At 44.0% G+C, this 16,223-nt stretch overlaps 1 protein-coding gene across 2 annotated transcripts in view; it reads left to right on the top strand.

Annotated features, from left to right (window-relative positions):
- The first annotated feature begins 11,048 nt into the window (after positions 1-11,048).
- The window catches only part of MAN1A2 (mannosidase alpha class 1A member 2), a 140,425-nt gene continuing 135,250 nt past the window's right edge, over positions 11,049-16,223 (top strand). Inside the window, exon 1 of one of the 2 annotated variants that reach the window (XM_065676186.1) lies at positions 11,049-11,951. In XM_065676186.1, coding sequence (XP_065532258.1) covers positions 11,644-11,951 — 308 coding nt within the window. In that variant the 5' untranslated portion in view covers positions 11,049-11,643. The remainder of the gene's footprint in view (positions 11,952-16,223) is intronic. The other variant, XM_065676185.1, reaches the window with a different exon arrangement.

Genomic DNA, 16,223 nt, shown 5'->3' with positions numbered 1-16,223 from the left:
ACTGGATAAACCAGGCATGGGACATTTTTGTCAGAAGACAACTATGAGTAATTACAAACCAGGGATTAGAATTCAAACCCTTAGGTAGCCTAACCAAAATGAGCATTACTGATTTGATAAAACTGTATTGTTACTGATGTATCTTTTGTTTAACCTCAACTTTTCAACCTTTTTTCTTTTTTTTTTCTTTCTCCCCCCAAAAAAAGCTCAGTGTAGGCACATATTTCTCCTGCTTCCCACAGCTTGTGTCCTGAAGCACTGAGCAAAAGCAGACTAAGGGGAATTTTGGAAGGATTTTTCAGAATGAATCTTGGGTGCTTTCTTCTTAGGTGCATTTCTCTTTTAGTGATGATAAAGAAGTCCCACAGTGGAACATTCATTCTGACCTGTGGGGAATATGCCATTGGTTGTTGCCTAAAGACTGATGAAGCTGCCAGCATATGAAACGCTGGTTGCTGGCCATACTGACATAAAAGGCATTTGTAGTTTTTTAAGAGCTATCATTAATCATACCTCGTGTCAGGGAGTACAGAGTGCAGAGGTGCCAGCACATTTCTAAGAAAAGGAGATGGCAGAAGGGGAAGTGGGAGTAAAGAACTGTGTGTGACTGGCCATGTGGCTATTTGAAGCTGTGTCCTAGGGGCAGAGTGGGATGGTGAAACAGGTAATGAGGATCAACAGGCAAGTGAAGATGAGAAGCTGAGCTGTGAATTTGGAGGGTAACTTTCACAATGCATATGCCTTTGGGAGAGGTGTGGAAGGTGAAAATAGGTTGCTTGCCCTAACTTTTCATTCCTTTGCTTCCTAGGATCCATGCCAAGACTATTATGTACGTGTGTACTTTAAAATTTTTTTTAAAGTGCAACAAATTAGTTTCCTAATACATTTTAATTGTTAAACAATGTCTGTGAGATATATAAAGTGCAGTTGCTGACAGAGGACATCTAAGATTTATGTGCTGTCACCAACTGTACATGAAATAGCATTTGAACAAAAATGAATAGCTATATATAAAAATGAATAGCTATATATATAAAATAGTATATACATATAAATAAGCTATATATAATGTATATTATATATAATAGCTATATATATAAAACAGATGCTAGGAGATTTTAATCACAGAATCATAGAATGGTTTGGGTTGGAAAGGATCTTAAGATCATCCAGTACCAACCCTCTGCCATGGGCAGGGATGCCTCACACTAAACCATGTTACCCAAGGCTGTGTCCAACCTGGCCTTGAACACTGCCAGGGATGGGGCAGCCACAGCTTCTCTGGACAACCTGTTCCAGTGCCTCACCACCCTCACAGGGAAGAGCTTCTTCCTCATATCTAACCTAAACTTCCCTTGTTGAAGTTTGAACCCATTACCCCTTTTACTATCACTACAGTGTATCTTCATGAACTAGTTGGGTTCATTACTACAATTGCTGGGCTTTTCCTTTGCATTCAAACATTTTCTATTACAACTGCCAGCTGCTGTTTTGCTGACATTGCCGTGTTTATTTCCTTTGCTATTTTATTTTTTCTAATCCTTACTGAACTTGTTTAAACTGAGTTGCTTAGTATGATGTAATCTGTGCCTTTTAAAGGCCTTTGGGATTTTACTTCAGCGGTCTTCCTTTCTTTAGTGAATCACAGCTTTTCTTATCATTAATGAATAGTCCTGAATTAGAAAAAAACCCAAACCAAACCACTAAAAAACCCCCACAAACCGACCCAACCAACCAACCAACCCCAAAACAAACAGCAAAACTCTTCAGTGTGGGGGGAAACTAATCCTCTTTTTTTTTTTTTCCTAACTCCTACTAAGAAAATAGGTATCATTTCTTCATATGGATATAATGTTCTTCCTACTTTTGCATTAGCATTTCAAAACAATGTTCCCCTCTATCTGCCCACACAAAATGCAACCAGTACTCTCCAAAATGGTGGGATTACTTCAGTTGTCATCCTTTTTACCAGTCCTAATGATTTTCAGGTACAACAGAAAGTGCTGGTTGAATCTGAACTTTGCAAGATTTTGTCAGCATCTCTCCTAATTTTTAAATTTTCCAGGTTATTCACACAGTGCTTCTCAGAGACTTTGCAATTCTGGTTTTATGGTGTTTTTTTCTTTACTGACATTAGTAATTTTCATCCAACATATTAGAAACATTGAATCATTTAGGTTGGAAAAATACCCAAACATAAGATCATTGAGCCCAACTGTAAATCCAGCACTACCAAAGCCACCACTAAACTATGCCTAAGCACCACATCGACAGGTCTTTTAAATAGCTCCAGGGATGGTGACCCCACCACTGCCCTGGGCAGCCTTTTCCAATGCCTGACTACTCTTTTGGTGAAGAAATTTCTCCTAATCTCCAGTCTAAATCTCCTCTGGCACAGCTTGAGACCAATTCCTCTCATCCTGTCTCTTGCTTCTTGGGAGAAGGGACCAAACCCACCTCACTGCAACCTCCTTTCAGGTAACTGTAGAAAGCGATAAGGTCCCCCCGAGCCTTCTCTTCTCCAGACTAAACCCCGCAGGTCCCTCAGCCGTTCCCCATCACACTTGTGCTCCAGGCCCTGCACCAGGTCCATTGCCCTTTTCTGGACCTGCTCCGGCACCTCAGTGTCTCTCTTGTAGTGAGGGGCCCAGAACTGAACACAGGATTTGAGGTGCAGCCTCACCAGTGCCCAGTGCAGGGGAAAATCACTGCCCTGGCCCTGCTGCCACACTGGTGCTGATACAGGCAGGATGCTGTTGGCTGCTTTGGCCACCTGGGCACACTGTTGGCTCATATTAAGCCAGCTGCCAACCAACACCCCCAGGTCCTTTTCCACCAAGCAGCTTTCCAACCACTCTTCCCCAAGCCTGTAGCATCACAGAGGGTTGTTGTGACCCAAGTGGAGGATCCAGCATAATTTTCCACTTCCTTATTCTTTCTTCTGTATTTACTAGGCTTTGTGTTTTTCACTTTAAGGACTCCATTAACCTGCCAGCAGTTATTTAACTATCAGATGGAAAATGAAACTTCCATTGCAAAAGGGAATTTCCAATTTAAAGGGAGGCTGGATAGGCTTTCTGAGGCATGAAAGGACTAGCTGTAAAACTCTGAAGGTGTTCAGCTAAGGTTAGCAGATTTTTATTCATGCTTGAGAGAGAAACTGGCTTCATTCTTCCAGAGGTGAGAGGGCTTAGTGTTCTTAGCTGTCAGAGGGTGTGCACACAAGTGTGTTTTTCTGGAAGGGAAGAGACTCTATAATGACGGTGAAAACAGATATATAATCATAGATACAGTAGAGTAGAAATTCCCAGTCTAATCTCTGTTGGCATGCCCATGAGCAGTGAAAACACAGGTCACCTCGACCAGTAAAGGCAGAAGATGAAGAACCTTTCTCCCTCACATGTTAACATGCAGAGATTTCACCAGAGAAGTTCTGGATTGGTATCCAGAATTTCAACCTTGGTGGAACTGGAGGATTTTAAGTGTATCTAGTAGATCCAGGTGGCAGCAAGTTTCCTGCATAGTTGCTCCAGCTGGTCAGCTGTATGCCTAGAAGTCACAACGGTTTCAAACACGCACCTCACACAGTTGCTGCATACCCATCAAGTAGAGCCAATGCCATGAGGATGCACTGGACTCAATTACCTGTCTGCTATTCAGTCAGTTAAGCCTGACCAGCATTTCCAGCAAATGCTGGGTTCATTGTGTATGTATGACTTTGATTCATACTTTAAATTTAATAAATGCAGTATCATCCAAAAGCTCAGGCTTACTACTTACACACACCTAAGTACATCTGAGAAAACCTAGACCAGCAGTGGAAAAATACTCAGCCCCACATGGCAGAGCTGTAATACAGGTAGGGATCTGCTGGGATTTGTGTCTAGAAAGCCTCATGCAGTGGGACAGGGGAGGGTATTAGAAGGTGCATAAGGTATGTCCTAGCTGCTAACTAGAGGCACTTCGGAGACACCACATAGGGCCTTTACTGGATAAATTTCCATTGTAGCATCTGCAGGGAAGCCCTGCAGTGCTAGCCCGATGTTTGGGTATGTGTAATTACAGACCCAAGCACAAACTCAGCTCAGAGACTGTGGGAAGGAAGAACAGTGGCGACCTGAGGGCTGGGTGGCTTTAGACGTCTTGGAGGGAATGATGGGGCAGAGGGAGAAAGTATTAGATAAGTGAGAGAGAAGATCACTGAAAAGCATAATGGGCAGACTGACAAATCAAGAGAAGGTCTTGTATTTGGGTGATGAATATAATCTTCCACGGAAAGCAGTTCTGCTGGCTTGGCTTCCAACCTGCACAGAGGTGGAAGGGAAATTCCTGTCTTATTGTTGCCAGTCCTGATAGGCACCCTGATGGCTGCACGAGGTAACAAGGATTAACACAATGCTTAGGACACAGCAATGCGGCTTTCCCTACTGCACAAGTCATTCTGCAGTTAACTAGATAAACACAGACTAGACAACAAAATGCCAGGAATTTATTGGCTGAGCATAGCATCCATGTAACAAAGTCAGGAATTTGCCCACGGTAGCTAATGATAGTGCCTCTGATCTGGCTTATTTGATTCATTTGGAACAAGGGAGCATTGGTACATGAATGTCACACAGTCCATGGCATATCATGCTAAATGGCAGCTACAGTGTCTGGTCAATTTGCCTTGATGCTTTTAACTCCACCCGCAAACTTGAGCTAGCCTACAAGATCCTGGATATAGTGGTAATAGAGGTATAGCATGGGAGAGCTTCTGCTTGTGCAGAGCCTTTCTTCCCTCCAGACATATGGCTGGGCTAATGAAAGGAGCTGCTAATATGAGAGCTGGCTCTGTTACATACCACATCTGTGAATATACCACATCAAGTGGTATATTCTCCTTTAACAGCAGAATTCTTCACTGGCTGTGCATGGACCAAGTCTAATTCAGCAGTGTGAGCTTAATGAAAATATTTTACCTGAAGATTACTCTTCCAAAAGTCTGGCTTATCAGCTTGTTGTAGTTCTAAGGCTGTTTAGACTTGAACGTCCACCTTTCTTGGTTTTGGGGTGGTTTTTCTTCTCTTTCTAAAGGGAAATGTCTTTCAATTGTTCTTTTAGCATGGAATTAAGATAATACAGAACTATCAACAATGCAATGACAAAATGTCAAATGGCAATATATGCAAGCGCCCTTCAGTTTTCTACGTATTTGTGACTGATTTTCTCATAATATAAACTTTTCTTTTTATATCTTTCAATATACAGATATAGAATAAAATCACTTGAAAGCAAAGAATAAAACTGGATCTTGATAAAACATGGAGTTAGTGAAATGGCGACAGATGGCCCCTGCTGGGAAGGAGAAGATCATTGAACAAGACTGGGAGAAGTTAGTGAGTTTGCAATTTTAAAGCATGTGGCTTTGTAATTTCTAAACCCCAGTTTTGCAAAGTAATCAGTGCAGTTGGACCCACATGCCTGCAGGGAGGCTCATTGAGACAGGCCTGAAGATCTGTGTAGAGGAACACGAACATGCAGATATTCCAAAACATAGCTGTAAGGAAAAAAATGTCTCTTCTAGCCAAATTTTAATTTGCCCTCTCCAGAATGGAAGAAGACTTCACTATGAAATACGGAGGTGATTTGCTTGATCTCCTGTAGTGGTTACCAGACCTGGGCTGGAACTTTAAGGAAAACATGAGCCTTTCAAACACTGATTGATGTGCCACTGTTATGTGCTGTCCATTCTGTGGCAATGGGTGACACATTTTTAAATTATGTTCCTAAGAGGATTCTGACTTGTTTTTTATAATGTTGAACATCTTTATCTTGACTCATTTCTATAATAAATGTTTGGCAATGGGAGGCTATAATTTATTTACTTAGAAATTTCTCATCTCCATTATCATAAAGATGTCTTAGCAATTCTATATTTAGTATTGCACAAATGGGGCATAAATCCTGTTTTTCTTCTAAAGCAGATTGTGCTTGGATGCAAAACATCGAATGTGTGAGATTTGTGTCCATCTGAATTTGTTTTTATTTCCAGGGACAACCTCAATCATCAAGTCTCATCATATGCAAAGCGAGACCACCATGCAGATGATATATTTAACTTGTTACACAATCTCTTCCATACATTTTACAGATTCCAGTGATTTCAGGATGGTCCTCCCAGTGTACACTATAGGCAACTATTTGATCTCAAGGTCCTAAAGTCATGAAGCTCTTACCCTTATTTCTGAGCATCTTCAGAAAACTTATTTTCACTTTCTCAGCTAAAGAATGACAGTCCTGCTGCTGATCCCACTACACACTCATAGATCTCACATTTTCTTTTGTAATCTGCTATTTATGCCCATTTTGTGTCTCTGTACAGAAGCTGCCATGAGTAAGTTCAGTTTTCATAGCTGCAAATTTACTGGTATAGTCTAATACTCTTTCATGGTTCCCAAATTCCTTTTTGATGTGCAAGTCCTTTCATGCCTTAGGGAAGCACACAAGAAAGCATATAAGTACTTGAAACATTAATAAATAGGTGCTGGAGGCTGGTATTATAGGCCAACTGGATGTAGGAGGAGGTGGTGTCTTAGTGATGAATCAGAAATGCTAGGACAGGGGGAAGGCACATCAGGAAAGGTTGGGATGATGCAAAGTTTGAAGTGACACAGCAAGGGCCATTGCATCCAAAAGGTTATTTGTCCAGAATCACTTTGAATAGACTTGAAAGGTGCAAGACTGCTTTTGTGAGAACCCAGAGACAAGGAAGCAGGACAATGCTTATGTGGAATAGTTTGGCTGAAGTAATGACTGGGAAAGTACATATCTTTGATATGATATACAGAAAAAACTCAACAAGGTATGATTTCAGAACTGGATGTTGGGACGTAAGGAGAATTCGGAGTGTGAGACCATGCATAGAATCATCTTGCTCGAGCTGCACTGAGGATGAGCAAGGCTAGTCTTCCTCATAAACATCTAAGTTTAAGGATTATTTGGAACTAAATGGGATCTAGAGAAGTTGACTTATGAGTTGTCCACATAGAAATGATATTAAAATGTATGTTTGCCTACATTTAGCAGAACAGGGAAGAGGTATATAGAGCAGGGAAATGGGCCAAAGACTGAAGTCTTGTGACAAAGCTTGGCTGGGGGTGGAGTCTCTTCCAAAGAAGTAATGACTGGAGAGATAGGATGAGAAACATGGAGACAGTCACAGGAGCAACGAGAGACTAGATTTCACAAAGAGTGTTTTCACGGGACTCCAGTCACCATTAGCTTCAAGAGATGTTAATGGTGTTTTGAGTTGCGTCAGACTTACCATGGAACCTGTGGGCCAGAGGAAAGACTGGAAAGTGCTTAGGAGAAAATTGAAGAAATGGCTTTGCAAATAACGATTGCAATTGACCTGGTGCCCAGACTGTGATGCTAGAAGGGAGCACTGCAGTTGTTTCAAGAAGAAAGAAATAATACGTGGATATGGATCTGTACTTCAACAGGACTTACTTTGTCTGCCTTTGAAAGATGTGAACTACCCTAATAACTTTCAACATGTTGGTTTGTAGAAATACAGTGACTTTACTGCTGACGATCAAGCACTTCTGCACCTCGATCTCCCACTTACATTAGTAGTTAATCAAAGACAAGGCAGGCAATACAGAAAGTTCCTGGTTCTTGTGAAAACCCTTAAGTTTCATCACAGGACACTTCTGAGAATGTTCTGGGCATCTCTGAGAAAGTACTAATAGATGCAGAATCTATATAGTGTAGCACAGGTCCACAGAAACAACTAATTCAATATATTTCTATATTTAATGTAGTTCAGCTACAGAGCAACAACACTGCAGTGTGGAAAATCACTGGCAGACTTACAGGGATATGCATATTACCCAGTATGACAGAACCAAAGGATGAAAAATTAGACTTGGACTTTGGTAAAGAGTAGGGAAGTCAAAACAAGCACAAAATTGAAGAAATACAAAACTTCATCATGGTTTAAACACAGATGCTTTAGAATTTGGAAAGGTCATCATAAACTACAAAACCTACAGAAATGTCACTTCCTTGCAATGAGCTAAACACAAAGATACATTTTTATAAAGAAATTGGAAGCTTCTGCTCAGTCTTTTAAAGGAAAACTAGCAGTTGGCAGAGAAGAGTGAAGCAAAGGGCAAAAAGACTGAAGAACAAAAGTCTTCATGGACTGATCTTCCCCCCTGCTCCCCCCTTGTGTGAAAGCAATTTAACAAGTGACGACTTGAACATATTTGAAGATATTTCACTTTACCATATCAAAACTATAAGGCAGCTGAAATGGCCAACAGACCAGTTGAAGCCTGTTGATCCTGCAGTAACAACATTAAATGTTATGTTTAGTTGCTGTGCTGGTTTGAGTGCACTGTAGTACCATTGATAATACAGTTTCATATACATCCTCTCTTTGGTATCTTTGCCTCACACTGGCTTTTTGGTTTCTATTACCTTATGGAAGAGTTTCTCACTTTATTCTGATTTTTACTAGTGCAAGAGCAGTGAGCAGGGTCCAGCTGTCTGCTGCATAGCATTATCATGGCCCTATTTGTAATAAAACAGGGAAGAGGAAGCAAAAACTTAAGTTGATGAAAGAGTTCAGCTGGCTGGACAGATGGGAAAGGCTATTTTCTCTGGTGTGTTAGGCAAAAAGATCCAGCAAGGTGTGATTCATAGCTTGGATATGAGTACTGTATGCAGCATGTGATCAAAGAGAAAGAGTTATTCTCATATAGAATACAGTTTCCTTCACCTTGATCAGTTAACTTCAGATAACCTGACTGACTGTAAGGGTTTATTAATCTGGAATGTTTTGCCTCACCCAGACCTGTGCCACTACATTGACCATCAGAGTGCTTTACTAGCTCAGCTGCTTTCCTTCCTTGGAATCCTCCCAAATTAGCCTCTCTTGAGGGCTTAATTTCCATAGTACACCATACCCAGACCAGAAGCTGAGCACTAACCTTCATTAATTCAGCATGTCCAGCTGGACTTGAGATGTTTTTTTCACAGGCCAGCATAATTCCCCTCAGATTCAAAACACTTACAGCAATGTGTAGGACTGATAACAGACCTAAAGGCCTGGTATTACCACTATCACACCTGCTCTGGTCAGATACCAGCAGCTGCTGGGACTGCGATCAACGGCACCCCACTCATGGGCATTGGCAGCATTAATGGCTCTGTGCTGGCTGTCTGCCTGCAGGACACGTGCCTCAATGCCTTCTCTCCCACTTTCTTTGTGTATTCACACCTGTAGATTGGATTCCTCACCCTTCCGGAATGTGGCTGGGACATTCATCACAGGGAGCTGCTGCCTGCTGCTTGAATTCAGTTCTCATCCTCTTACTCCTACCACAATCTGGGAACACTGCCTTGCCCCTTGGAAGTCCTCTCCATGCTCAGCAGGCTGAACTGACCTGTCCTTTCCCCTGCCTATATGTTTCTTTGGCTGGGATTCAGTCTCGTCTGCCAGGTTTGCTAAACACACTCTGCTCTCCATAACCTAGGAATACTCAAGGCTCCAGTGATATCTTTAACAGGTGAAAAACACGCTACTCTGAGAAGAGTTGCAGGTGTAACTTGTCTCCCAAACTTATGACCTGCTTTTGTTCTTTTAACTCCTCTGAACCTGGTTCCTGCAGCTACCTTGACAGGCCTTTACTAAACCTTTCCTTTCTCTTTTGCATGAAACACTTACAGACTGGGGAACTCTGCCTTGGGCATGTGTGCAGGCATCAACTATGACTGAGCAGGGTAAAATGATCACATTTAATATTTGTAAGGGGTAATTCAGATATGTTTTCATAGAATGATAGAATGGTTTGGGTTGGAAGGGAGCTTAAGATCATCCAGTTCCAACCTCCCTGTCATGGGCAGGGACACCTCACACTAGACCATGTTGCCCAATGCTCTGTCCAACCTGGCCTTGAACACTGCTGAGGGTGGAGCAGACAGCTTCTCTGGGCAAACTCTGCCAGCACCTCACCACCCTCACAGGTAAGAACTTCTTCCTTATATCTAACCTGAAGTTCCCCTGTTTCAGTTCGAACACATCACCCCTTGTCCTATCCCTACAGTCCCTGATGAAGATTCCCTCTTCGGCACCCTTGCAGGCCCCCTTCAGATATTGGGAGGCTGCTCTGAGGTCTCCACGCAGGTTTTCTCCAGGCTGAACAGCCTCAACGTTCTTATGCTGTCTTTGTATGGGAGGTATTTTCTGCCTGCAACTTCATCTACACCCCTTCTTACGGTACTTCTGCGTTAACATCATCACCCCACAGGTTCAAAGCGGCTTGAGGAGCTGGGGAGCTCCCATGGTTGAGGTCACTAAAGCTGACTCTGCTGTAGTACTTCAGCTGTCCCAGGGCATTGCCCCTGGCAGTGTGCTCTGACACCCCTCAGGTATAGCAAAACAACCACACCGGGGAAGGCACAGCCTGGTGCCTCTGTGGGGTATTAGGGTACATGCTCACACCAGAGCTCCGTGCTGCTCCTTTGCAACGTGTCTCTCCTGTCAGAGACAAACATTACCCCACGTTGGGCCCTACCTTGCGGAGTTCATGGGACGATTACGCGGACCCGCGCTAAGCGAGGTGTGCGCGATGTTTTCTGAGGAACACCTCAGGTTTTGCTCCCAGACCTGCCACCCCGCGCCGGGGTCGCCGACCCGGCTGAGAGCGCGGCCAAAAGTGACAGCGGCCAGGCCGCAGCTGTGCGGGGAGACACCGCCTCCCGCAGGGGGCAACAGCGAACAGCCAGGGAACGGAGGGATAGGGACGGGACAAAAAAGAAGGCCAGACCCGGCGACACCCTTCCTCCTGTAGTCCGCCCCTACCCGAATCCGAATCCCAATCCGAATCCCAATCCCAATCCCAATCCCAATCCCAATCCCAATCCCAATCCCAATCCCAGCCCCGCCCGCACACCCTGCCAGGCCCCGCCCCTGGTCCCGCTCCTCCCACCGAAGGGGCACGGCTCCCTTGGCAGCGGCTTCCTGGAGACTTCGCTTTCTGGACCGCGCCTGCGCGGCTGCTACCGGCGCGCCTGCGCCGTAAGTGAGGACAGAGGGTCCGGAGTGGAATTGCGGTGGCCGTTACTGGCGCCGTTCGCAGCGGGGCGGCGCGGGGGGGATGAGCCTCCGCCCGGCCCGGCTCAGGGGACGCGGGCGGAGGGACGCCGCACGCCAGGCCGGGCCTCCAGCAGCCCGCTGCTGTTCGCTGCTGCCGTCCCGCTGTCGAACGGCTGCCGAGCTCGGGGAACGCCGCTGACCGGAGCCGCCCGCTCGGGCCCTACCGGGCCCGGGGCGAGGGAGGGAGGGAGGGAAGGAGGCACACGCAGGTAGTGGGGCGGCCGCGCCCCGGCCCGAGCTCCGCGGGAGGCGGGGGGGCCGTTGGGGCGGCCCGGCCTCTCTCCTCCAGTCCCGTCTCCTCCCCTTCGTTCCCCCGCGCGGTGCTTAGGCAGGCGAGGGAGTGCGCGGCCCGGCGCCCTCCGAGAGGATGGTGAAGCCGCCCGCAGCTCCCGCGCCGGGCCGGGAGGCGGCCGAGCCGAGCCGGGCCCGCGCCGCCGGGGCGCTCCGCAGAGGCTGAGGGATGAGCCGTGCCCCACGGGGTGGTCGCTAGCGGAAGGATGACCACTCCCGCCTTGCTGCCGCTCTCCGGGCGGAGGCTGCCCCCCCTGAACCTGGGCGCCTCCGCCTTCCCGCACCACAGGGCTACCTTGAGACTCTCCGAAAAATTTATCCTGCTCCTGATTCTTAGTGCCTTCATCACCCTGTGCTTCGGGGCTTTCTTCTTCCTCCCCGACTCCTCGAAGCACAAGCGCTTTGACCTGGGCTTGGAGGATGTGCTCATTCCTCACGTGGACACCAGCAAAGGGGGCAAGAACCTCGGCGGCTTCCTCATTCACGGGCAAGAGCACGACGAGCACCGGCACAGGTAAGAGCCTGGCTTGCCGGTGGAGAACGAGCGGGTCCCCTTGGGAGCGGGACCAGGTAGAAGGGAGATCCCTTGAAACAGGTCCTTCCCGCATCCCTGTCGCTCCTTTCTCCAACGTGCTTCTGTCTTCCTAACGGGTGTCAACTTCTGGGCTCTAGCTTTGTGTCCTCCAGCTGCTATATGTAGCTGTGTTTTCGTGTTTTCTTTTCCACTGTGAATTTAGCCTCCCAGCTACAGAGGGCTGGGAGGATAAAATACCTATTTTCTCACCCTGGGAGGATAAAATACTTATTTTCTCACCCTAGCCAATTCCCAGGGTCAGTCGTGGGAAGAAGAGGGTTAAGTTATGGCATTTGTAGAGGCAGTATATGTGACTGAAAAACCGCTGCATCTTTTCTATAGATGTTACGTGCTTACTCAAAACCATCTGCTTGTTGCTGAATAGTGTAGCAAGAACTTTGATCTGACAAAGACTTAATGCTGTGACACTGAGGCTGTCAGCTTGTGATGTGCAGGACACAGAACTAGTGTAGATGGCACGGTCCCCTTTTCTGGCCCTTAAAATCACTTGTTATAATGCTATATCCAGACAGTTGGAGATGCCGGTGTCTGAGTTTCCATAACTGTTTGCCAGTGTGAAGAAATTGAAGGTAAAATAGTAATGAAGAGTAAGAAGGGTAAATGTCATGCTGCTGATAGCATTTTGGGCTGCCTAAAGCTTCGTGCAGCACAAACCTCTAAATGTTAAAGACAAAGTTGTGTGAAGTTAAGCCTTCAACCCTCATTTTTTAAATCTGTTTTATACAGTATGTCTCTTTCCAATGTAAACGAGTGAGGATGTACATGCCCTGCAGTCTCCTCAATTTATCAGATTTTTTATTAAGAACAAGATTATCTATAAAATAGAAATCGAGCAGACTTGCTTCTTTAATGATGCGTCAAGCAGCTGTTCTTTAACTTACTTTAAACGCTTAAATCCAGCCATAGTGCCTGGGTCGTAGTGAAGTTGACTGATCTCTCTTCACTATCAAAGATGTGAACATATGATCATCATGGGTGATAAAATATAAGCTCTTCTATACTCAAATTAGTAATACAGTGAAATTTAAAGAAAGGTGACTTATGCTGATGGCATTTCCTTTGAGAACAGTTTAAAATGTATCCTGTTGACTTAAGAATTATTTAAAGGTTATTTGTGCTAGATTAAAAGGAGAGGGTGTAAGTGCCTCTCTGCTCATCAGTTATGAGTTATAAAGGCTACCTGAATACTGTGATATTTTTTCTTAAGGCATCTTTGCTGTTGGATGCCTTGTGACACTTAAGAGCTCTTTCTCCCTAACTAAAGGGGTATGGATGCTTAATATTTAACAAGAACTTCTTTTGTCTATGGCATTAATTGCTAGTGTGGTTAAATGTTGCACAAAATGTAGGTTTAGGAACTCTCTGATGTGCCCTTGAAATTCTCATCTTTCACTGTATATTTTTTTGATGATCTTAATTTTTACCCCACCCCCCCATCACTGTGGTACATGCATTCAAAATCAGGTTCTAAAATAGAAGACAGGTGCAACAAAAGAAGGAAGAGTTCAGAAATGTTCAGAACTCCAGCTGTGACTGTTCTGCCTTGTGTTGCTCAGTAGACGGGCCGCAGAAAATGTAGTTTACTGATACCGGTAGTTCTGGAGTGATGCTCTAGATTAACCCACTTACATGTGTCCTTTTTGGATTTCCTCTGTAAGTATAATTACTGGGGCTACAGCTTTAGTAGTGATATGCACGCTATTTTTCTGTTGTACATGGATAACCAGTAACTTGCAACTATTGGAGCTAAATGTGTTTTGCTTGTTTGGAATCTGCTCTTAAACAAAGTTGTTATCCTGTCATCAGTTAACTCTCCTGTGATCCCTCCATTAACTATGAATGTGGGTACCTTCCCCTACCCCACCACCTAAAATTGCCCCTCTCATGTACAGTTGTTTTTTTTTATGGCTGTGTTTTGATTTTATTTTTTTTTAATTTGGGCAAAAATAGATACTATTCCTGCTGCTTGAGCCCTGAAGACCACTGGGTTACTCCAGGCAAGTCTTAACTACTAAAAAAGCCTGCTTGTTTAAGCTGCTTGTAAGACACTTGTGTGCTCTTGCAGGGGGGTTGGACTAGATGATCTTTTTAGGTCCCTTCCAACCCTTGGGATTCTGTGATTCTGTGATTCTGTGAATGCCATGTTAATCAATGTGAACCCAGGTGTTGTGCTTTGCTTCTGGAGCAACTTTTTTGGCTTATTACCACATAGTCTTATCAACAGGCCATTTGCTAGCTTTGAGATGATGGAGTGACTGTTTTCCATAAAGGAAAATACGAGTTGCCATTTTCGTTGTTGAGTTCTTACTCCTGGGTTGTCGGAACATTGACAGACAGTATTTTGAGAAAGTATAGGGTCTTCAGTAGTGAATTCTAGGTTGTTACCTCAGTTTGAGAAGGGAAAAATATTCAGCTTACTAACAAAGAGCAAAGTCAAGTGTCAACTTAAGTGTTTTTTGGATGGCACTGAGGAGATACGGTACATAAGATCAAGAGAAATTAACCTACTGTGAATACAAAGAAAAATGTGGTCTAAGATCTGTACTGTGATGATGGATTGACAAACTGCATTTACAAGAATTGTGGACTTCAGAAGAAATTGGATTGAAGGTCATTCATATGAAGTATACACTTGATCATGAAATGACAGGTATTGATTTAGTGAGTGAAGGAAAGTGTTTTCTTCTGTGAATGCTGGTTTTGACCTCTATCAGATTATTTAAACCCACATACCATTATTATGCTGCTCCCTTGGTATATAGGCTATAATAATTTAATGCTTATTTTCTCCTACCCCTCAAATTTTGAGCTTAGTAGGCTATTGGAGCACATTCGTGTTTCTGTATTCTAGCAAAATATAGCAATGATGTAGGTAGAGGGCTGTCATGCCGCTGCGATTTACTGTTGAGTGTACAAGCAATGTTTCTCACTGGATGTTTTCTGTATTCCTCACACTGCTGTCCCACCTCTTCTCCTAGGCCCCCTTGGCATTCTTGAGTGTTTTTATTATTATTGTTAGCTCTTGGCAACATTAACTTTGCATCTTCTATTAAGCTGTCATTTTTTACTGCTCTTGTCCTTCTTTACTTCTCACCTTCCAGGCATCAAAAGGCAGGGAGATCCCACTCTCTTCCTGATAGTCTGAAGTATTTTTTCAAGAATTACAATGTCCTGGTGATTATCCAAAGAAAAACAGCTTTCTTGTAAGAAGATGGATAAAATCTGGAGTAAAACTGCAGTTTATATTTTGGGAAATGAATGGGCAGCAGTGCAAGTTAATACTCATTTTTAGGTGTTTCTTTCATGGGTAAGCTCTTCATTTGCACTTGCAGGATAATGGGGAATGGGTTAGTAATGTTGGAGAGATTTACCACAAAATTTTGCCTCTGGGAGGAAAATGGAAGAGACTAGTCCAGGACTCATGAAGATATGTGCATATACATGCTTTTTAAAAATCTGTTGCACTTCCCGAAGATGAATTTCTCTTCATTTCAAATAGGATGTTGAAGAGATTATGGAATGAGAGCAGCACAGTTCTGAAGACATATCTTGCAGGGCAGACTTATGCATCACCCAAAATTTGTTGCGCTGTTTTAGATAATTGTTACTTCTCTGAAACATCTGCATCTCCCCTGCTGCACAGAAACATTTCAGGTGTTTCTCACTACCCAGTTATTTTCCAGCTCTCTACATGTTTTATTCTTCAGTACCAGGTCTGAAAGGTAGCTTTGGAAGGAGAACAATATATTCTTATGGTTTCTTGGCATCTAGTGTAAACGAGAGAGGATGTAGATGCTCTATAATCTCCTCAGTCTATCAGATTTAAAAAAAAGATAAGGTTATCTGCAAAATGAAAATTGAGCAGACTGGCTTCTTTAATGATGTGTCAAGCAGCTACTCTGTATTATTTGACAAAAGTTAAGATCATTCCTGTGGTAAAAGTACATTAATCTTAGAGGCAACATAATTTTATGAGCTCAAAGCTGCAACGCCACTTTTTAACAGCACTTGGACTACTGTTGTGCCACCAATTCAGTCCTTCAGAATTTGCAGAGCTGTATCTTCAGCTGCTAAATTCCTCTGTATTCCTTTGAGTCATATCTCCTGCTTAAGCTTAAAAGCAGTCCCCAAACTAACCCTTATGTCATCTCATTGATAGCAGGTGCTGCTAATACAACTGGCCACCTCAAC

The sequence above is a fragment of the Lathamus discolor genome, chromosome 4, assembly GCF_037157495.1.
Source record: "Lathamus discolor isolate bLatDis1 chromosome 4, bLatDis1.hap1, whole genome shotgun sequence".
NCBI classification, from domain to species: Eukaryota; Metazoa; Chordata; class Aves; order Psittaciformes; family Psittacidae; genus Lathamus; species Lathamus discolor.
Note: the sequence above shows the minus strand (reverse complement) of the source record. Positions and strands in the feature narration are given on the sequence as shown.